A 23,437-nucleotide genomic window follows, 5' to 3' on the forward strand; every position below is an offset into this window, starting at 1 on the left:
CGGTTAACCGGTGCAATCAAAGTCTCGCTAAGATCCTTGCAGTTTTTAATTCTCCTTTGAATCTTAGAATTACGTAGCAAGAGATGAACGTCGCCGGCTGATGCGGGGGTGAAAATTCCAACAATTCGCTCTTGCCGCACTGAATGCACGTCAACACAATCACAAACGATGCACTCTCGTTAAATTGGTAAGTAATTCATAACTATGGGTATGTAAATTCTTTACAAATATAAATACGTACATTGAACGATATGAATACGAATAAACAGTAATTTTCTCACATGTATATACGTCAATATTGACTTTTTATGTGTTGTTTATTCATTTATGAATTTGCATGTATTTGTATCGAGAAAGATCAAAGGAAAAACTTCTTTTTTTTTACACGAACCGAAATCTAACTAAAACGCAAAAGATTCTGATCGTTTTGGCGAAAAGGGATGAAAAAACAACAACAACAAGGAGAAAAGAAGGTTCAATACGACTTAAGGTTGTTCGTTAAGTTTGAGGCAGAATATACCCGAATAAATCGAGGTGGTAAGAAGCCAGCCGACGGCTATCTCGAGACTGCTGCCTACCAATGCCAGAACGTGTGTCGTGGCGTCGTCGCGCCTCATTCTCCCTCCGTCTCTTTTCCTCGCACGGGAAAAGGCCCGGCTCACAAGAAAAGCTTCTCCTATCGCTTTTACTCGTCTTCCTATACGCGATTATCTCTTTCTCTTTTTCTCTCTCTCTCTCTCTCTGTCTTCTCTCTTTTCTCCGTCAGGCTAACGAAAGCTCGAAAGTGAGTTTGCATCGTCGCACCGTCGAACTCGAACTTCTTATAAAATTGGACCGCTCTGAACGAGAAATGAACTGAGAGACTAAACACTCTTTAGCGAATCTCTTGTCGATTGGAGTTCTATGACAAAACGAGGATTTCCAACCGCAATTACTGAGATCGATGGTCGTCATAATGTCGACAGAGATTTATTACGCGTGGAAACTCCGAGAAACAGTATTTTTCAAGGGATTTAAATAAACGAAGGTTGAATCAAACGCATGATGCGGAGAGCAACACATATTTTTCGGTGTTTCGGACATTCCCAAGCTCTCGCGAGAAGCACGTGTATCAACTTCCACACCCACGCGTCCACCACGACGAGAAGAAGAACGATATTCTCTAGAGGAATTTTACACACCTGTTGAACGTTTTGTATCATCTGAGCTTCTGGATAAGCAGAAATGTAACCAGTGCCTCGAGCAAAAGTGGTCGTTAGATAAATCTCTTATTAATTTACTTGTCACTGTTGCGAGTTTCACAATAAAAAAATATGAATTTCTCTAATAATATTTGTAGCAAAAACGTTTCCGGAAAGTTCGAATTTCTCCATTTTTTTTGTGCAAACCTTTCTTACTGCATTAATTAATAGTTTTTTTCTTTTTCGGAATTTTTTCGTCACTGGAGATTCTCCATCATATCAGAATCTGCTGGCTTTATCGTACATCATTCTCTTAATTGTTGAAAAATAGCGACAGAAGCTGCACAGAAGAATTTCAGAATATCACGTACAAGCAACGTTTTTAACTAAGAGGAAGATCGGGCTCTTCCGGGCCCAGTTGACCGGTTTACCTCCTGAAAAATATATCGAAGAGGTTGAGAGTCAAGTTAGAACGCAAAGAAGTTTTTACTCGTTCTTCCAGCAGTCAGAGAACTTATGGAAAGCTCTTCAAGAAACGAATTGCATGGAAATGAAAAATTCCAACTTTACGAGTCTAGTTGTCGAGAAAACAATTAAAATCACGTTTTTGAAGAGTCATACACGGGCTCTTATGGCAGGCACACTTCCTGTGCAACGATTTGGATTTATTGAAATAGGATCCTCCCAACTTTAGAAAGCCAAAAACGAGAATAAGAAAATATAATGTTTTTAGATATATCAATGATGTTTTGAGAAAGCTTTGTTACCGGTGAAAATGACTTGGGAATGGAAAAAGAAAGACACTCATTTGAGGTTAACGAGTAATAACGACATAAACGGTGGAAGGTTTGACAACGCCATTTGCTTGACGATTTTAGTACGGAAGTATTTATCATTATATTGAAAATTGATCAATCTCAACAAATAAATTATACATTATTTTAATAGCTGCGAGAATAAATTTTTATCGTTTCTTTGATCGCGAAAAGAGCAAAAAAGTTCAGTTGCTTTTTTAAATCACAAGTAACGCATGATCTTCCTTAACGAATATCAATGAAACCACCCGAAATCGTGATTTTGTTTTGAGATTTGTCATAAAATTTTATCGAGAGGTTTTATTTACCGAAATGATAAAATATCGACGAGGAACTGGATAATTGTTTGAATTCGATTCATTCACTCATTTTCCATTCATTCATTATAGTAATTAATTCGTATCAACATTTCGATCGTTTCGTCGATATCTGTTCCAATCGTACTCATTTAAATGCACACAAACATCGAGAATTTTTTTTTCTTTTCTACTAAAAACTCTCATCTATGCATAAAATATAATACACGCGAATATGTAAATAAATCTAGCAATAGGACAGCAGTCACGGTGTCCGGAAAGTTTTATTCTTAGTGGCGAACACCAAGACGGTTTGCCAAGCTATTGACGAAGAACACGACTAGTGTAAGCCTCCGAAATACAAGAAAGTGCACACGCACACATGCACGTACTCACACGATATATCCCCTCGTCTTATTCTCGACTTAATACATCCGAGCTTTCTGCAAGTTCCCTTATGTTCCCCATCCCATTTCGCGTTTATGTATTTCCTCCGATTCTGTCTATAGAACCGAACGTGACTCTGTGCACATTTTCACTTCGGCTTCTTCCTCGTTCGGTACAGGGTGGTCGTGAGGTCATACTTGTACTTTTTTTAGTACTCATTATTCGTGTCGTTTTGTCGTCAACATTGAATCCGTGCTGGTCTTGAGGTTTTGTTATTTTTACTTGCTCGAGGAACGAGCTCCTTTAATAATTTGCTATCGTTTTTATTCAGCTAGATAGGATAAATTAATTGCTGATCACTTTTTCTTGGAAATTTGAATCTTTTTTTGAGACGTGGTCTCAATTTTCAGTAACTGCATCGTTTTTGTTTTTGTTTTTTTTTTTTTTTTTTCTATCGAAGCGAATACGATTAGAGAAAAAATCAGGAATTTCGAAGATTTTCGTGGAAATAAAATTTCGAAGGAATTCACAACTTCGGTTTTCGGTTGCTCGAAATCGTTACTTCCGCGCACTTGAGCGCGGGAATCGTCGATTATTTTTCAAGTATTTCGCCACCCTGTATATGCCAAATGTCCTGCGTCTCTTTTGCCTCATCGAAAGACAATACAAGAATGAATAGAGAGCAATGACACTGTCTCGGAGTAAAACTAGAAATCCATTTCTCGTATTCCCTTCCGCAAAGACCGAAACACGGTGTAATAATAATTATAACAATATGGCGAAATGACAAAACGCATCGGCTCGTTTTCCGCATTATTAATGCATTCCATTTGCCGATACGATATTCGAATGTAATATTCCCTTTAATTGAGGCCGACGCGTGTACTTGGCCAGAATCCAAGACGGTTTGATCTTCTCTCGACTTCGACTCTACTCCCCTTCGCCTCACCCCTTTTTTACCTTTTGCTCGAGTACTGTGAAAGATTCTATGAATATTGGTACCGAGAGCTTTCACTTTTATTTTGACCGTAGCTGCTTTGCGAAATTGCGTTAATTACGGGGCGATGCAAAACGAAACTAAAAATCACGACAAAGGTTTGTATCGAGCTATAAAAAGACGTGAAACATTAATCATGACACTTTTCAATTTTTTTTTAGGTCAGTTGACGTTATTTATCAACATTTCCTGATATATTTTCTGGTAGAGGAAATGCAGCATATTTGTTTTTAATAAATATCTGAAACATTACAGGAGAGAACATAAGGAAAACTGCACGAAAACGTCAAAAAACTGTAAAGTTTTGATCACCTTGAGCAAAAAAATAAATAAAAAATAAGAACTTCGTCAAATTTTGAGTTTATCAGGAAATGTCAAAAAATGAAATACGATTTAGGGTGCAGGTAAATGGGAATAGGCGTATTCCAAATTAACTTGACTTCATATTATTTGGAAAATAATCAAAGTATCTCTCATTAAAATGTCCAACATATTTGTTCGAGGAAAAATGATCCTGGGGGGTACGAATATTCCTGCTGAACTCATACAGAGGACAACAGTTATCAGTGTTGCTCTTTCGGTCGATGTCACATCTCCAATTTGTTTTTTTCCTTTACGACCAATGATTTTTGGAATCTTAATCTGAACGATGAGCCCACTTTGAATATACGCGCAGCCGAAAGGTGATTTTCGGATAAAATTTTCTCAAGGTTATCACAAAATTTGTTCATATTCTTTTTGGTAAAACCATTGGCTCTTGCCACTGAGGTTCTCGTCGGCTGTCTTATAGACAAGATTTGTTTGTTGCGTTTAAAAAATCCCTTCAACCAATATCTGCCAGTGAATCAATTTACGAAGGGATTTTCAATGTTATTTTTCACGACTAACTGGTACCAATTTTCGCAGATCCATTGGTACGCTAAAAATCTTAGCCTCTTTTAAATAATCCATTTTTTTGAGCATGACATCAATTGCAGCACACATATTTGCGGTAGTTCATTTCGAAAAAAAATGGAAGAAATGCTTATAATTCGGAATATTCTAAATTTTATTCATCATCCGTATTCCAAAAAAGCATCACATGCCATCCTAACCCTAATTATAAAAAAGCACGTTTTATTTTTGAACTGACTAATAAATCAATTCGAAACCATAAAGTGATAACACTGTTGGATATTTCAAACGATTTGTATATAAATTTAACACAATAATTTGAGAGGTCGAACTTGATAGAATTCTTACCGAAAAATAATTGTATCAACGAAGTTTCCTTCTTCCCACCACGCGATGTGTACGACAACGAAGCAGCTTTTCCTAACACCTCTCACTGTTCAGTAGCTATATTAAGGAGGGTGGCTACCGACGATACAATGTTGCCATGCTAAACCATGTTAAATACATTAAAAATTTCAAAATGATAAGAATTTAATAAAATTTGGTGAACATATTCTTTAGAGCCAAATTTGACAATAAAAATTTTTTAAGATTTTTCTTCTGTACAGTTATCGAGTAATTGATCACTAAAGTTCAAGTGTATAAGCATAGCGTATACATTCCGGGGATAATAAATCTGCTTTAATGCGTAATTACTCGATAACTAAGCAGAAGAAAATTTTGAAAAATATGGTGTCTTCGAACTTGATGTTGAAGAACATTATCACCAAATTTGATCAATTTCTTATCATTTTGACGAGTCTAGCCACCCTCCTTAAGTTTAAATTTGAGCCATTGAAACGGAGATGGCGTCAGTATAGTTGCTCGTATTGAGAAGATTCGGTATTCCAAATTACCTGCAATATTCCACATATACTGCACTCCCTCTACATTATTGTGTATTAAATAAAAATATTCAATAAAAAAATTACAGTCGATTTTCGATCAGATGTATCGGCAATAAGTGAAAATAAATGAAATGGAGAAAATTTCATTGTCTCTCTGCAGTCTGAGCTGCAGTTATTCGTTTGGCGACGATCATTCGAAAAACTCTTTCTCGTCGATCGAGTGGTTTTCGAAGATCTAGAAAACTGACCGCTCACATTTTTCTGACGTATGAAATGGACTATACATTTGAATAATGATACAAAGATCAATAAAATGTAAATTTTATTTGGTGTTGGTGCGAAATATGCTCAATAAATTCTCAGCTTGTTAACCGCTGTCGAAAAATTTCATATGCAAGCACAAACTGGAACCTGGCTGGTGCAACTCTTTTGGCAGACGAAGGAGCTATAAAAAGTCGAGGAAAAATAAATATTGCCTCCCTCCGTTCGTGCGGACTCTCTCTCCGTCTCTCGTAACTCGAAGATTACAGCTCCCGAAATTACGATTTTTCGAGGGTTGTTTTTCCGAGTCTCCACTTCGCATACGGATAAACACACATTTATATATAGAATTGAATAAACTTTAAACACACTGCAACTGCACCTGTCGAGCATTAAAAATTCATCGAGAAAAATGCCTTCTCTGTTTATCGACGCGGTCTCCACGATTTTTTATTTTTTTTTACGTCACTTGTTCCTCGAGCTTTCAATGACATGTGCTGGCATAGCGAAAAAAAACGGTTGTGGCCAGTCGTCCGGAAACTGTACGAAAAGCTTATGCTATTCATCCGGGAATATTTTATGGAAACGTCATGTTATTTTCAAGCACTGTTATCAAAACAGCGCTATACAAATCTAGACGAATAAAGATGCGTTTATTCTTCCAGATGAAATCAATGCAAAAACATAAAATAATGTAGTCGTCCGGAACAATAATTTCTTTTCTGGTTAAGGAGGCTGGATCATGAAATAAAAATAATCATAATTTGATCAAATTTGGTGATAACGTTCTTTGCCATCAAATATACAAATACAATTTTTTTCAAATTTTTTTATCACATGGTTATCGAATAATTGAGCATTAAGGAGTTTCAGAAATCTGCTTTAATGCGTAATTACTCGATAACTAAGTAGAAGAAAATTTTGAAAAAATTTGAGTTTTCGCACTTGATGTTGAAGTTGATGTGATGTTCATCACAAAATTTGATCAATTTCTTAATATTTTGACTTCTGTACCGAAACTCCTTAAATCGAAGTTCTTATGCACGAGATGTATAACTGTATATATGTAAACTCTATGCTTATACACGTGAACTCTAGTGTTCAATTACTCGAGAGCTGTGTGGTAGAAAAATCTAAAAAAATTGATATTTTCTTATACATTTTTAAAGAATACATTTACCAAATTTTATTAAATTCTCATAATTTTGAAATTCTTAATATTTTAAACATGGTTTTAGCATGGCAACATTGTATCGTCGCGATCCACCCTCCGAAAACAAATATTCATATAAATCGTCAAGCGTAGCAGAAAAATTGGACGAAAGCAGTTTCACACGACGCGAAAGTATAGACGATAAAAATTCTCAGGAATATATCATTCGGACGCCAGACGAATAGGCAGTGCGTAAAAAACAACCGCTTGGCAATTACCACCGGATGTAAGCTCCAAAACTACCTTCAATGACGTTTATTGCGAGCTCTCAGAGACGAAAAGCCGTTGCTTGAATCCACGTTGACAATCGATCAATACATCAACCGCGTTCAATATCATTTAGCAATAAAAATTCCTCGAACGCGTTTCGTCAAAAAGGTCACGTTTCTGGTGCCACATTTTTTCAAGGTTCATTTAACTCGAGCTTGAAAATAGCTTCGTTTTATACAGTCGAGAAGGTCGTGTTTAATTATCATGATGATTCAGCTGTCATCGTGCTTTTTCACTGTCAAAACTGTCCAACTAATTCGAATCCTTTTGGCTGCTGATGATTATATTACTACTCTTAGCTATCGAATTTTGCGATGTTGATCGATTCTGGAATACTCGTTTCTTCGCACACTAATAATCAAAAGCAGACATTCAAAATATCACTGTAAAAATATTTTTTCCCTCGTGAAGTTGGGACTTTTCAGTGCTCCCCGTGAACCGAAGTGAGCGTCGTATTTTTTGACGTTTCTTTGACGCAGGAAAATAAAAAGACACATGGATCATTATTGCCAAGTTGAAGGTTCAAAAAATTGGTCGGGTCTCGTAATTAGTTGAATCTAAAAGAAAATAAACGAAGTTCAAGCTCGAATAGTTCAACGTCGAATAGTTAGCCCTACAATATTGGCGAACTAAGACTCATGGCATCGCGACCAATCGAGCACCGGTGGTTGCTTTACCTCTTGGAGGAATGCAGCTGAGTCTGTCCACGTGAGTTATGATGATTAAAGGATAATAAATTTTGTGATAAATGATATTAAAAATGACTGTGCGGTTACGATGAAAGTTGTTCATTCGTTGAGTTTGAAGGTTTGGTTTCATAAGCGAAATGTTTGTTTTTTTGAAGTCTTTATTTTTGCAATCGTTGCCGAAACTTCAATTTCGATTAAACGATGATTATAATCAAGTACAGATCGATAATAATCATCACGCTAATGGTCACCATCGTCATCATCGAAGCCAAAAAAGAAGCTGAAATCGAGCGCACTCGGGCAAAAGAATCGATCGAAGAAATGGATGAAAACCAATCGGAGGATCAGATTTCATCTCCGGACGAAATAAACTGGATAGAAAATGATGCGAAGTGTCGGGAAAAAAATGAAATTTCGATTGATTCTCAACCTTCATTGTCCGAAGATAAATCGCCACAAGTGAAAATTTTGAATAAATTCACGAATATTAATACCACGAGAGAAAAATACGTGGAACCAATAGACCCTTTAAACATTTCTTTCTCTCAATACAAGGGACCACGCAAGCGAGAAAAAAGAAGAAGCAGAGATCCTAGAAGGAAACATATCGGTAACAAGAGGTGGCACGAATCTCCACAGAGATTCGTTCGTCACATTGGAAACTTGACGAAAAGAATGCTCTACAAAAACTCGAAAAAGCGTCACGAGAAATCGATTCCTTCGCACGAAGCTTATCAAGAATTCGACAACGATCGACCGGCGTTTCGAAGGAATAATCCTTACGGAATTTTGAATCCTGGAATAAATTATCCAGGAGTTGATGATTTCGATCTCCAAGATTCGATGCTCGACGAAAATAATCCCAGCATTAATTATGCTCCGGAGTATTCTCCGATTGAGGATCAAGTCGATGATTCCGGAATTTCGAAATCCGTAGTCGATAATTCTCCAGGTTTCGATGTGATGGATGAACCGGTCGATCAATTTCACGCACCGGATAATAATTTCGATGAGCCATCGCGAAGCAATGAGAATTCGAAAAGCTTGGAGTATCAAAAATCAAGGGTTTTGAGGAAAAATAAATTTTCGAATCGGTACAATCAAAATGCGAGAACTAATAATCGAATCCTTCGAGGTCCAAATACATTTCGTAGAAGATCCGATCCGAATGCGCATCGCAATCGCTTGAAAGTGAAGTCGATGAATTTCGGAAAACGAGTTCCTCACGCGCGTCTGAAAAATCGAGCGCTTTTGAGAAATTCAAAAACTGTGGGCCACCGAAAAAACCGTTTTCCAAAATCACACTCGACCGTAACCTCTCCTGAATCAATAACAGATTCGACCGTAATTTCGATGAGGAATAGTTCGATCGGGGTTAATTCAACAACAACAAATTTGCCAACTTTTCCGAAACCGGCGACAAAAATGTCGCTTGTGAAAAATGGGAAAAATGTGAGAACGAGAAACATTTCGAGCGAGGAAAATGCTGCGTATGGTATCTCGCTACTGGAAACCAGCAGAAACGGGACTAATAACAATTCGGCGATGATAAACGAGACTAGAGAAGTCGCTGGACACATACTGAGTAAAATAATCGAAGAGTTGGAGGATCTCAAGTTGGATAAAAACAAAAATGACCGCAAGGAAGGTTCGCATCGGTAATTTATCATTAATTCCACGAGATAAAAAAAGCTCATGCATTTTAAAAAACGCGATGTTCGTCGTTACGAATCAATGAAAAAAAAAAAAAAAAAAAAAAATTAAAACGTTCGATTCTGCCTAACAAATTTGAAAGCCAACTGAAAATAATTTTCTCGTTCATGTTTCTCGATAAATTTCGGTGTCAAAAAATACCATGGAAAGTTCATTTGCAAATGAAAAGTGTCTTTATCGATTCTGTTCAAAAGTGATTTGAATTCAATTGGTAAAAGTTAAACTTTCCTCGTTAAATCTCTGCTAACTATTTCTCATGTTTTCGTCCTTTTATCAGAATGGAAAGAGAAATCCTTTGATTGAAAGAAAAAAAAACACGATTTTCATTAGGTTTGCCCTGCAAGCTTTCGGGTTCGTGGGTTACACATCGAGCGGGTATTCGAATCCACATGTCGGTAAAAAATCGCATTGTCAACGTAACGGTAGGGAATCTCAGTTTGCCTGCTGCCTTAGCTCGGAAGGGATTGTTAAATCACACGTGGAACATTACGGGCTATGCACCTTTCAAACGTGGTGGACCATTTTCCCTCGTGGCTACGCAAAATCACACAAAATCGTTGGCCGTGTTTATAGGTTCGTTTTCCCACTTATTTTATTATTAATTTCGACGTGTAACGAGCAGATTGAATCGTAATAATCCAATGTTTATTCACCGAAATGCCAAAAATATTCGTGGACATTTTAATGAAAAATAATCCTAATTTTCTGCAACAAAAATGCCTCTTCTCCCTAATTTTAATTTCTCTATCAGTGAAGATATCGAGGATCAAAATAGTTCTTAAAAATACGACTAAAGTTGCATCAAAGAAATGGAATAAAAATTTTTTCGCCAGGTGCTTGCAGAGTGTGCCAAGGCACAGACACGATTGAAGGTGTCTGGTCGATAAGTCGAGAGCCACGAGACTGTCGCGATTTCCAACTATCGACGAGTATACATAACGACATATTTCGAAAAACGCATCTCCTCATGGCCTTCAAAGAGAAACAACTCGCGAGAGCGAATAGTGCGAAATCCTCAAGTCCAGGCCCTTCGACGATCGAGGATTATTCTGACTACGAAAATACCGATTTGCCAAGATGAATGAATAAAACGAGGACCATGAAACGTTGACAAAAACTGTGTGGGGACAATGACCGATGATTGTTATCGAATCCGGGAAATTTGCGAAATATTCGATTAGTTTAATATTTCGATGGAATTAAACATTTTTGAGAATCTCACGAAACATTTTTTTCGAGTGTTATTTTATCTATCAATTTTCTTCAAGTCCCGTGACGAATAGTTTAGTTGATTATTAATAGAAAGTGTGTAAACAATTTTTTAAAAATCAAGCTGTACGAAAACCAATTGAAATAAAATTGATTTTTCGTTTTTGTTCGAAATTTACAATTATTTATCAAAAACTTTGACTGTACAATAAATACAAAATTGAGATAAAAATGTACAAAGATTTTCGAACTAAAAATTCGAAATGCAACGACGTATGGCTTCGGCCCCCAGCAGCATGATCTGAAAACGAAAAATTTTAATTATTAGACATTTTTTCAAGAAATTATTTTAATCGTTGGTTCGTACTTTGAGCATTCCAATAGGCTCTGTTCGGTCGATATTCATGATCGTCAGCGACACATCTTTCGAACTCCCTTTGAGAATGTGGTCGCGAACGTTGAAAAAAGCGTAACTGAGAATCGAACCCCAATATTGTATTCAGTTCCATTTCATTTGAATGAATTCGAGGGGCTTTAGAGGATTCCCTGGTGCGAAATACGAACCCAACTTCCTCGCAATCCTTTGCTTCCATTTCTTCTGCAAGCGGTTCGCTCACGAGAATAAAAACAATGGTCGAACTCTCGTACTCCGTCAAAATATCTCTCATTATATTCCTCTGTGTAGAATGTTCTTCCTCGTCGAATTCGAACTCTGAAAAAAAAGATGAACGAGCGAACAACAGTGAAAAATTCAGGGAACAGTATTTTGTGCGCAATTTTCTTGTCAACAAACAATGAAAATGACTCGTCACATGAGTTTTCTTTTCTCTACAAAAATTATTTTTCACAAGCACATTTTCGGATTCCGATCTTCAATGGATGCCTCTGAAGTTGAAAATAAAGAAAAAGACGATTTTTTAAACAAGCTGCTGACTTCTCCCAGAGCCAAAACTTCCAAACATTTTTTCAACAAATAACTCACTCCTCATATAATTAAAATAGGCTCTGCTGTCGGCTGCTGGCTTCGGAACAGAAATTGTCTCGAGTTCGGCGCCTCGATAACCCAAAAATGAGAACTCAATGTAAAGTTGATGAATTTTGGGATCATCGAGGAGAGGACATTTGTAGAAAAGCGTGAGACTCTCGATCCTCAAGATTATTGCATCGCAGCTATAATCAGACTGACACAAAAGAGATTTTCAGAAAAAAACTTATTACCTCTAGTTAGTTCGAGGATTAAAAAATTTATGTTATTTCTGTTTCTCACATTATCGGAGTAAAGGTAGGACGTTTTGCTACCATTTTCGGTTTCCATCGTGGGGAGTTGCAAAGGTACTGAAAAATCATTCATCCAAAAATCATTAGTTTTAGTCGTTTTTAAATAAAAATTTTGTAGATTGACTTTTTCATACTTTTCTCAGGAGCTATCGATTTTTTTTTGTAGTTTCTCCAATTTTCGTCCCTCAAAACATTTCCGAGATCTTGAATCGAACTTTTTGACTCACGAGAACTCAAAATTGTTCCCTAATAAGAATTGCAAATCGAATCACATGCTTGAATGGCGTTTTTTTTTTTATTTTCGACTCCAGTACACGAGAAAAAAAAGGAATCGGAGTTTGAAAAATCTGAAATATTTTGATTCTCACGGTGCGTATGAGATTGTTGAATTCTTCGACACTAGTAGTTTCGCTTTTATCTCCCTGCGTCTTTAATTCTTCGTTGAATGATGATTTTATGGCGAATCTGTAATTTCTTAAATTTTATAAAGCACAAAGAAAATGTTGATATTTCCGGAGTAGAAAATTTCTACTCTGGAGATTATTTCTTAACCTCGTTTCACGTCTTTTTTCTTCCTCACGAATTTCCTCTGATGTTGTATCGTCGTTCTCCATGGTACGAATCGCTGACGAATCCGATTGTTTAATTACCGAGACTTTTTGGGAAATCGATGAAACATTCCGCAATTTTTCATTTGTTGCGGATCGATCGAGGGTCGATGAAGAAGTTTCTAGAATTTCATTCGCTGTTTATTTTTTTTTTTTCACTGTTTTATGACGTTCTAAAACCTCACGATGAATAAAAGAGCTTTAGAAAATAGATTTATTTTATTTATTTAATAATGAATGACCAAAAAAGACCCTTTTCTAAGTTTCTTTTTTTAATTGCTGATGAGAATGACACAACGAAGAAGAAATGCATTCAAATATCACAACTAACCTGGAGAGAATTTTTTAATCTCAGAAACATCGAACAATTGAGAAATATCTTCAGGGCTCGACGAACTGGAGAGTTTCGTCAAATTATTCTGAATTATTATCGAGTCTTTTCCATCAACTCGTGTATCATTCGATCTTGAAGTTAAATTTTTCCAATGGTTTGTTTGAAACTCCGCAAATTTTGAGGAAACTGATTCGTTTTTGGCATCTGTTCGACGAGCTGGAGGATTAATTTCTTCCATTTTAGGTATTTGTTCACTGGTCAATGGTCGACACGGAATTCCTCTGCGTTTTTTGAATTTTTCGATTTTCTCAAGATCGCAGTTCAGTCTGATCCAAAGGGACAATTTGGCGAAATCTTCGTCGCGACAACCGGGCAAAATGCTTGAAAAATTGGCCACGTAGTGAAATTTACTTTGAGGATAATTGAGAATGTCTTTGATGCTCAGATGTGCTTCTGCCACGGGACAGGAAGTGTTCCCACGATGAGAAACGTGTATTCTAAAAGATACCCTTTGGCCAAGAACTCGATCGAAAAATTCGAAAAGTCTCGTTACACGATGGATCGAAGTTGAATTGAAATCGAATTTTGGATATTTCAGCGAAGGCGTAAAAATTCGTTCCTGGTTCCACAAATCCCATGACACGAACAACGAATGATCTTTCGCATTTCTCTCGTTACGGAATATTTCGTGACCCTGAAACAAACGAAATTTAGCATTATAGATTCGGATGATAATCAATCGCAGAGTTGAAAAAATCGAACCCAAGATTCAAGTCCACCATAGGAACCATGATTCACATTTTTTTCATAATTTTTCCCTTTTTAAAATTGTATCCGAAACTTATAATGAATGAATGAGAAATAGCTTTAATAGCGGATATTTTTGTATCGCAGTTTGTATTTTATTGCTCATTCTCACCAGCGCCGTAAGTTGCAAGTTCATAATATGAATTTCCAGAAGTCCATGATCGTTTGAAATGAATATGGGAAAAGCTTCGTTCTCGCAAACTGTTGGTCCATCGCCACAATTTTTATTGGAAGATGAAAACTCGTTGACATCGGTATTTTCATTGGTAGATTCGTTTTCATAATTACTCAAATTTTGTTCAACTTTGACAACTCCGAATTTCTCAATTTTCTCAATAACAGCTTCGTGACTTACTTGATCGCGTGAAACGCATCGCTGCTCAAGTACATTTCACGAGTACAAAAATTTTTCAGTCTGATTACTCTCGGACGAATGTTGCGATAATTTAGTTCAATATTTTATCGAATATCGATGGGAATTGGAATTTTGGAGCTTACGGCTCGACGACAAGTGGTGGTTTTCGAGTCGCTCTCACTCGATGATCGATTTAGTAGTGAAATTTTTTTTTCACAAGCTTTTTGCCAGGACTTGTAGAGACCGGAGGACATGCCATCCACTCGGGTAACTCTGAAATGATTAAATTCTCTGTCGAACCACTACATTTTACTTCGATATACGTTTTAAAACATGAAAAATGGAAAATTTACTGAAATTTTAATAATTCACGGTTTTTCCTCGATTTCAAAACGTTTGTCATTTCTTCGGAATATCTTACAATTTTTCAAGCCTATTTTTAAACGCACCTTGACTGATGTATGTTGTCAAAAGTTTTTCTAATGGAACTGCTAAAATCGCTAACGAAATCTTGGAAATGATCTCGAGATATTTTACATTGGCAGTCATCGAATCTTTGATCGTGTCTCGTGAATTCTCTAGCAGACATTGATGGCACACATGGATATCCACAATCGACTTCGTAAGTGCAAATTTCGTTAGTTTCACAGTCGCAAAAGTCACTCATTTCGGTATATCGATCGACCAGGTGAGGCATTCGATTTTTCGAAGTTTCCATTTTTTGCTTTGTATCACTGTGCGAAAAAAAAACATCCATTACAAACTTATATTTAAAAATATCTTAAAAGTGACATTTTCTCCATCCGTTTCTGTTAAATTTTTCTTTTTTTCTGTCTATGAATATACCTTCTACGATCGTTATAAATTTTCCTGCATGCTGAAACGACATGACCTTTATTGAAAAATTCTTCCTGCGTAGAATCCAGTGAAAGTTGTGCATTGTTATTTTCATCACGCTCTTCATAATCGCAAACGCATGAATTAATATCTTCAAGAATTTTCGATGAATTCGTGACGTTTTCACAGAGAATTTTACACAGGACGAGGAGAACTTTCCAGGGATCGTTGCCCAACGACGGACACGATTTTTTTGTCACCGGCGCAGAGCTGCAAATCAATGTCTCAATATCGTAATTTGTAATTCTAGATGATTTCGTAAGGATCTCAAAAGACTGTGACGAACGTCTTCGAAGGAAATCTAAAGATTCAGTTTCGATGAAATCACTTAGAGATAAAGTAACATACCCACGTCAGAGATAGGCAATTTTTAATTATTCAAAAAAATAGTTCTCCGTGATTTGAAACGACATTGGATTATGAAAACTGTCTATAATTTCCTGTTTCCCGTTTGTTTTTCTCTATTCCCGATGCCCTTTCCATGGATATGAAAGTTCATATGAAGTGCAAAATTGCCATCTCTCTCATGAGAAGTTTTTCATTTTTTTAGTTTTCAATATGCCTGTATATTTTCTGAATGATCTTTGGTAATGAATTACACGTAAAATCGCTTCGCATTTTCAAAGTAACGACAGCAAAATGATGTTGATACAATAACTAATTGCACGATGCGGATGTTAATGAATTATTCTACTTATTGAGATAGAATTTCTTCTCTTTATCCATCTTATTAATTTCTAAATACTTTGACTATTTGGAAGCGCTCAATGAACACTGTACATGTGCCTCTTTTTATCGCAAATAATCCTATTCTCCAGTTCTTTTCCATCGTTTTTTCAACGATTGGCGTTATTACATTAAACACTTGATAAGAACACTTGACACGTGAATCAATTTTTTTACGAAAGCAAAATACTGTCAGCAAACGTAATCGTTGGAAAAACAAAGCACATACAATTTTGTGTGAAAATATAATTGGGCTTTTTCATCTGTTCGTAAATTTGATGTGTTCGATATTTACCGAATCTTTACTGACAGTTTCATCAGGGCGTTTCCTGAATCCGCAAATTAAGTAAACTGTCTAGAATATTTTTAGAAGCAATAGTTGCATTGGCAAAACAGATTGAAGAAATAGATTGCAATTAGGATTGTTCCACATTCGATCGAGCACTGTATTTCGTTTTTTTTTGTTTTATATAAAATAGTATAACGTTAGAAATAACGATGGAATGATGGGTCAAAGAGACCCAGATTCGCCAAAGAGCAATGTTTCAAGCGTCACTTGCCTTTGCCTTGAATCGGACGAATTGAAACAATTTTTCGTGACCCCAGAATCGATACGTCGAATTCTCGAAATATTTTGAGCGTCCAAAGGCGTATTTATCTGAGCTTTTTCCAATAACTTAATCATTTCTTCAGGAGTGAGATTTCCATTTTCGTGTTGAAAAGAACGGTCGCAAATGGTCGTTCTTGGCACGAAATGGCCAGGAGATTTCCTCGGTGACGATTGAATTCCGGAATTTCGACGAATTTCCCATTTTATTTCATCCGTTTGAACCTCGCGAGCTACGAAATTTCGTCGAGACGAACGATCTATGCGCTTTCGAGATGGTTGACAACAATTAACACAAATTTCATGCTTCGGCGAATGTTTTCCCTCCGAGGAGACCTTCCATTCGTCATGCAGGGAATTTGTACTTGTTCGATGATCCGACTCGAAATCCGGGCCAATCCGGATTGGCTTCTCGTGCTTCTCGTTCTGGGCTTGTAGAGACTGGAAAACAATTTTCTTTCAGTTTGTAAATTCATACGGTAAACTGTTCAGTGCTGATGAAAATATCTTCTTAGTATACTTTTTTTTTGAAATTTGATGTACAAACGAATTGATATTATTCTTTTCATTAGGAAAGATTTATAGATGTTGACGTTGAAGGGTCAGAAAAGTATTTGGAAATGCATGTTTTAGAATTGAAAAAAAAAAAAAAAACAACAAAATTAAAAAGCATTTTTAAAGTAGACTTCTTGATATTCAATGAGAATGAAGAAGAGCACCTTTAATTGGATAGTCAGAGAATCGATATTTGTTTGTAGTTCATGAAGCTTAGACATGAGTTGTTGATTGGCTGCTTGAAGAGCAGCGATATTTGCTTGTTCGTTGTTAAAAGCACTCTTGAGGCTCAAATTATCGGATAATTGTTCCGATATTTTTTTCCTTAATTCCATATTTTCCATCTCGGTATTACTGTATTTTGAGCTAAGCGCGATTAGTTCCGCATTATGTTGATGTAAAATTTTCATTTCATTCATCAAATCTCTGATTTGCTCATCCTTTTCGCGCAAAGTTAACTGCGAACTTTTGGCTCTTGTCAATTGGTCGTCCATATCAGAGAATTTCTTTTTCTCGGCCAGCAAAGCGTTTGTGATTTCTTTGATATTCCTAAAAACCAGTGAAAATCGAGTGAGAATAATATTTCAAATCGTATTTGTTCGAAAAACCAAAAAATCCTTATTTTTTCCATCAATTTTTGGTGATCTCGTAGTTCTATCTTGAAAACCATATTTTGAATAAGTTATCAATAAAAATTTGAAAAGATTGATCAAAGGTTCAAAATAACCGAGAATATCGTCATCTTTTATTTCTTTTCACCTCGATTTCTCGTCCAGCAAATTCTTCAAATCACGAATTTGTTCCTCGAGTGAAACGTTCCGAGCTTGGGACGTTACGAGCTGCTCGTTTTGTAATTTCATCTGTCGCCAAACACGAATGAACTCGACGTTGTCAGCGACTTTTTGACGCTGATTTCCCGCCTCGTGAATCGCTATTTGACTCTCGAGGGATTCGATCCTCGAGATTAAATTTTTCTTCTCCATTTCCAATTCCTGCTCCGGAAGTAAACAGCACGTTTTTACAAATATTTTGTAATTGTTTCTATTTTCTAGTATTTTTCTTTCAAATTGAAAAGTTTTAATACAAATTCGCAATTTTAACGATCATGAAAAAGGATTTTCAGACGATTTACTTCAATTTTTGTGAGATAATTTTTGGTATCTTTGTTCTCATTCTCTCGATCATTTTCTCTTATTAATTGAGAAGTTGAACTCCGTATCCGTCCCAAGTCACTCCTACATGTTCTGCAAATTTATAAAACGATTAATTGTTGTATTTGAAATTTTGGATGATAAAAGAATTTCGATTGACTGGCATAGTTTCAAATCTTCTTTTCAAGATCTGTACTGAATACAAAAACTCAGATCTCAGATTGATATAAATATTATCTTTCAATAATTTTCAAACAAACTTTTAATGTATATTAGAGTAGTGTAAAAAAACTTTTTTTCCCATCATCATCAAAAGTTTCTAGGAGACATAACAAAAATTCTCCTGCAAGGGCGATTTCATATTTTGATTTTACGAGACGCTCAACCGATTTTCGTTTTCCCGTATAAATAACACGTAAACATTTTTTTCCGTTTTCTTCATATAAAACTATTGAAAAAAATTTTCCCACAATTTCAATGTACATTTTTTTGTAGGAAATTAAATTCTCTAGAAAAAAGCTCTGATGTGATTTTCTCATAAACTCAATGGGTAAACCGCTATCTGACTTTGAATACGAGCAACTAAGTTAAATCTAATCTAAATGTTATGAATAATTTAGGATTTCATGACTTAATAAATAAAAAGTTAGGTAAGTAAATGCTTCAAAACTATATCCTCTAATACAAGCTCCTGCTCAAAAACTTTGGTTCACCTGTCAAAATTTCTGCCCGCAGTAAACTTTTGATAGTTCAGTCAAAAATCAACGGAATCAGATTTAATAAACGTTATTTTTAAGTGGACAAACTGGGCTTCCTTTTGCCACGTTGTAAAATGGTTTACGAGTTTTTATTTTTCTGGCACGCGCTTCCGAGTAGAGCCCGTTTTCGACAAATTTTTGGCCTTCGTATACAGTCTAGTGGGGATTTTTTTCTCCTTTTTTCTCCTTGCCAGCTTTCAAGGGGGGAGCAAAAGCTTCATTTTTATTTTTAGTAAGTATCGTATGATTTTTTTTAGCAAAGTTATTCTGATTTTAGCTAAAATCAGAGTTTCAGAAATTGTGACGTATCTCAACAAACATTATTTGATTTCATAATACACTTGTCATTATTTTCGAATTTGTCTTTGAAATTTTTTGTTTATTTATTACGAAATTTTCAATTTATAATTTTTAACTCACTGACATTGAAAAAAAAAACGAATTTTTATAAAGCAACCACGTTATGTAAAGTATCGTGTGTGCACCTCGGGGGCAAAAAATTAAAAAATTAAAAAACTCATCCTCTGATAACATCGCGCTTAAAGTTAAAAAGTTCGATTTTAGATCCTTGATACAAAATATACTATTTTTTCAAATTTTCTTGTTGATTAAAGAAAAAAAACTCCAAAAATGTTAGTGCATTTAAAATCATAAATTGAAACTTTCTTCTCACTTGAAATGTTATCCTAAACCTTATAATTCTCAACTTACACCGCTTCTCTTTTTTTACCCATTGGATTATCACTTGCAGGATATAAGCAATATCTTAAATTTATACAATAAGGTCCAGTGGAATAGAAAATGCGTTCTTGAATTATATATGATTAAGGTATAACTGGCTAGTTAGCTCGACCAAAAATTATATCTGATTGGAATTTCCGTACTTCGTGATGCAATAAAAATCTAAAAAAATTCAACAACATTTGGAAAGCTATGAACAACAATTATCAATAATAATATTGCCCAAAAGTTAATAAAAAATTGTTTAAAAAATTAATTATTCAATTGCGGTGACCTATTGTTTTTTTTTACGAATCAAATGTGTGTATTTTTCCGAATGCTCATGAATTTTTTCAGAATTTTCATGGATTTTTGAAATTTCTTGAAAAAATTGTGGAAAAATTTTAAAAAATTTGAATTTCGGATATGTTTTAGAAGACATATTTACCATCAGTTTTAAAAAGTCTCAAGGTTACTGGATCAAAAATGTACAAATAGAGCCACTTAAAAAATTTAAAAAAGGAAATTTCAAAAATCCACGAAAATTCGGAAAAAAATCATGAGCATTCAGAAAAATGCGCACATTCGATTCGTAAAAAAAAAAACAAGGGTTTACTGTAAAATTGTTAAAAAATTATTTATTTAAACAATTTATTAATAACTTTTGAGCAATATTATTGTTGATAATTGTAATTCATAACTTCTCAAATGTTGCTGAATTTTTTCAGATTTTTATTGCATCACGAAGTACGGAAATTCTAATCAGGTACAATTTATCGGCTGGGCTATCCATCCAGTAACACCTTAAATTTAATTTAGTTGCTCGTATTCAAAACTTTTTTGTAGACTTTTTTTGTAGAGAATTTCATTTCCAACAAAGACATGTCCACTGAAATTATGGGGAAAATTTTTTCAATTGCTTTATTTATATGGAAAAACGAAAATCCGTTGAGCCTCTCCAGTATTTTGAGATGATAGTACTGGAAAAAAAATAAAAAATGTTTTTTTGGACGACCCTAATGTATATAAATGTCATCCGACAAGTATATGTGAAATTCTGAAGGGATTGAATTCTTTCCATACTTTTTGAAGTCCAAATTTCGTAAAAATAACGAATATTTTCAGATTTGGATAATCGATTAATCAAAAAATGTTTTTTCACTTTAATTCATGTTCGATCATTATCTTCCCAAGTTGATTTGAAAAAAAACTTACATAGGGCCGGAGGAAGGACAGATTTGCAGTCGTCGACTTCGAGATGGTGATCGTCCTCCGATTTTGTGATTTAAAATTTGGCTTCTTAGTACAGAAATTTTATCTTTTAACTGGAAAAAAAAGAAGACATAACCAACCACAAATTTTTGAATTGTATGAAAAATCAATAGTTTTTCCATGAATACTCGTACCTTGGCATTTTCAAGTTCCAAATTATCTAAACGATTTTTATCGACGTGAAAATCAAGCGCTGTTTCGAGACAAGAACCTGGAGTTGCCGAGGCTCTCATAAGCTTCGTTGCTAAACGCTTAATCTTATCCTCTTGAGCGTTCGATAATTTTTTCAATTCGAGTATTTCATCCCGCATTCGTAAATAACGATCTTCGAGTTGGTAACGGTCGAGCTTGATGACAGCGTGTCGATCGCGAGGATCTTTTTATGTTTTTATTATTATTATTAAAGTATTATGTAATCATATGTAAAGTGAAGCGAAAGAATTTTCATTCTTCCATTTTTTTTGTAATTATTTTATATTCGTACGTTATTGTCATTTTTACATTATGAGTTATTATTTATTTCATAAATTATTTCAATCATTTTTCTTGTTGAGTTGAATAAATTTTTTTTTTAACTTTGGTAAATACGAACCTATTATATTAGAACGACAGGTGTCGATACAGGAGCCTTCTTTCACAGGCAACAGGTCCCGATTCGGATCGTCTGCCATTTTTTTATATAAGAAATCTGTTTATAAGCAGAATAAAACACAAAAAATAGAATACAAGTTTCTCCATCGATGTCGTTGTTTGGATTTTACATCATTGAGTCATTCATTTGCGTTTGCGCATGCAAATAAATGGCGAAGAAGCTTGCTTTTGAAAAAATGTTGGATGCTTTTCTATACTTCTGGTTCACCCGTTATATGAACGCTCGCATTCAAAGAGTATGTATATATTATTTGACACACTTCATTTGGACATTCGTAATTCATTTAAAATATTTTAAAATATTCACCGCGTGAGGGACTATTTCCGGATAAAGTCGTAAAAATTTCAATATTTCTTTAGCTTCACCCGTTGTAAGAATATTTATTTATAGTTTGAAAAATATTCATAAATTTATCTAAGAGACAAGGGAGTATTTGTTATTTTCATTATTCAGCCTTCTGTAAGACGAAAAAAATAATGAAAACAATGACTGCGGTCAAATAAAATGAGATTTTGAGTATGAATTGGCAATTTTTGGTTACACCCGTTATATAAAAGTGTAGTAGAGTGCGCGTGGAAGTGAGTAAAACGGTTAGGTCTGCGCGTACATATTCAGTAAACCGTGGCGCGTTTGACACATCGTCCGCGAGTGGTCGTGCGGTTCGCCAGTGGGCAAGGTAAGATGGCGGCGGATGGGAATGACCCGATCCCCGATGCAGCAAAAGTGCGAATAGTTTCCGATTTTATATTGCATTCACCACCGGGTGAATTCAATGAGGTATTCAATGATGTGCGAGTACTTCTAAACAACGATGTACTATTAAAGGAAGGTGCCTGCGGAGCATTCGCTCAATACAATAAGGATCAGCTCACGCCTGTTAAGGTACCCCATCAATCTCATCTTTTCTCTCGTACACCTCAGGCTCTCCTTACACCAACTATATTTTTTTTCCCCATTTTTTCCTTCTCACCTTTCATCAATCCAAAATGATTTCATTTTTCGTCATTGCCTCTTCTTCAAATCATCAAATTCAATTTTTTCCTCTCATTTACTGGTTCTCGTGTTTCTTCGTTTCTATGAAATATCCTCGTTATTTCGATGTGATGACCATCGTCGAGTGACGTTTTGTTTGCTTATCGTAAATAGGCCATTGGAAATTCAGACTTCAATCAACACTACTCTTTTTTTACCAAAGAATGTTTTTTTTAAACTTTTTTCTTTGGAAAAAATACTTCTTTCCCACGAATACACATTCGATCTTTATCATTACGTTTTTTTAAACAATAATTAGTGTGACAAGTGTACGTTTTATTTTACCGGAAAATTAGTTTATATTTTATTTTTGTAAATACATTTTTTTCTATCGAATATTGTATTCATTTCTGGAAAAAAAAAATGTCATTCCCTGTTCAACAGTTGTTTAATTTTTAATGTTAATTTTGATACGGAGGATCCATTGCCTAATAATACAAAATAACATACAATGAAATTCTTTCCTAGTACAGCGTAAAAAATAAGTATAGTATTATTTTCTAGTGATCTTGCAAGTTCTCTCGCTCATGACTCATAGGACATGAGTGAGTGATTATTCACCATGTTTTTCTTCATTTTTGCCATAAATACAAAAGAGTGATCTATTTTTTTTTGTCTCGAACGCTCAAAATTTTTTTAGAATTCCAAAATCATGTGTACGTGCGGATTGATATAAGCTACTTCAAATTTACTTGAAATAAGTTCTCAATCTCAAATTTAATCTTTGGAAAAATTGTATTAGAGACTTTCAGTGTTCAGGTGAATAGAATTGTTTTATTGTATGACCTAACCCGATTGCATTCCTTTAATTTTTTAATTCTTTATCTGGCACTCATGGTTTGAAGACTATCCATTACATATTTTATCTCTCCA

The 23,437-nt window shown here is 35.1% G+C and overlaps 4 protein-coding genes across 5 annotated transcripts in view; 2 read left to right on the top strand and 2 right to left on the bottom strand.

The window, feature by feature from the left end:
* The window catches only part of Obsc (Obscurin), a 63,151-nt gene extending 63,014 nt beyond the window's left edge, over nt 1-137 (bottom strand). For both annotated transcript variants that reach the window (XM_043421288.1, XM_043421287.1), the window contains exon 1: nt 1-137. The gene's annotated coding sequence lies outside the window, so the exon portion shown is untranslated.
* LOC122412047 (uncharacterized) lies at nt 85-10,975 on the top strand. The gene is made up of 3 exons (XM_043421303.1): nt 85-187; nt 9,934-10,176; nt 10,437-10,975. Exons 2-3 carry the CDS (start codon nt 9,993-9,995, stop codon nt 10,682-10,684), a joined length of 432 nt encoding a protein of 143 aa, XP_043277238.1. The 5' UTR covers nt 85-187; nt 9,934-9,992; the 3' UTR covers nt 10,685-10,975.
* LOC122412383 (uncharacterized) overlaps nt 10,934-23,437 on the bottom strand; it is an 18,504-nt gene continuing 6,000 nt past the window's right edge. The window contains exons 2-21 of the mRNA XM_043421855.1: nt 21,473-21,568; nt 21,015-21,256; nt 20,824-20,933; nt 18,112-18,223; nt 17,739-17,971; nt 17,144-17,528; nt 16,378-16,865; nt 15,041-15,301; nt 14,644-14,928; nt 14,305-14,467; nt 13,952-14,221; nt 13,030-13,726; nt 12,643-12,820; nt 12,459-12,555; nt 12,225-12,336; nt 12,080-12,147; nt 11,740-11,993; nt 11,377-11,682; nt 11,180-11,285; nt 10,934-11,113 (exon numbers count right to left, since the gene is read on the bottom strand). Of these exons, the coding sequence (XP_043277790.1) occupies nt 11,063-11,113; nt 11,180-11,285; nt 11,377-11,682; nt 11,740-11,993; nt 12,080-12,147; nt 12,225-12,336; nt 12,459-12,555; nt 12,643-12,820; nt 13,030-13,726; nt 13,952-14,221; nt 14,305-14,467; nt 14,644-14,928; nt 15,041-15,301; nt 16,378-16,865; nt 17,144-17,528; nt 17,739-17,971; nt 18,112-18,223; nt 20,824-20,933; nt 21,015-21,256; nt 21,473-21,551 (4,497 nt within the window). The 5' untranslated portion in view covers nt 21,552-21,568 and the 3' untranslated portion in view covers nt 10,934-11,062. The remainder of the gene's footprint in view (nt 11,114-11,179; nt 11,286-11,376; nt 11,683-11,739; nt 11,994-12,079; nt 12,148-12,224; nt 12,337-12,458; nt 12,556-12,642; nt 12,821-13,029; nt 13,727-13,951; nt 14,222-14,304; nt 14,468-14,643; nt 14,929-15,040; nt 15,302-16,377; nt 16,866-17,143; nt 17,529-17,738; nt 17,972-18,111; nt 18,224-20,823; nt 20,934-21,014; nt 21,257-21,472; nt 21,569-23,437) is intronic.
* Nucleotides 22,161-23,437, top strand: part of cpa (F-actin-capping protein subunit alpha) — a 6,853-nt gene continuing 5,576 nt past the window's right edge. Inside the window, exon 1 of the mRNA XM_043421299.1 lies at nt 22,161-22,414. Coding sequence (XP_043277234.1) covers nt 22,214-22,414 — 201 coding nt within the window. The 5' untranslated portion in view covers nt 22,161-22,213. The remainder of the gene's footprint in view (nt 22,415-23,437) is intronic.

Source organism: Venturia canescens, chromosome 6 (assembly GCF_019457755.1).
Source record: "Venturia canescens isolate UGA chromosome 6, ASM1945775v1, whole genome shotgun sequence".
NCBI lineage: Eukaryota > Metazoa > Arthropoda > Insecta > Hymenoptera > Ichneumonidae > Venturia > Venturia canescens.

Bases quoted from the DNA above. Each gene is read 5' to 3' on its own strand.
- LOC122412047 (XM_043421303.1), top strand. From the start codon at position 9,993: ATGTCGGTAAAAAATCGCATTGTCAACGTAACGGTAGGGAATCTCAGT. The intron at 10,177-10,436 runs GTTCGTTTTCCC...TTTTTTCGCCAG, and splicing joins ATCGTTGGCCGTGTTTATAG to GTGCTTGCAGAGTGTGCCAA.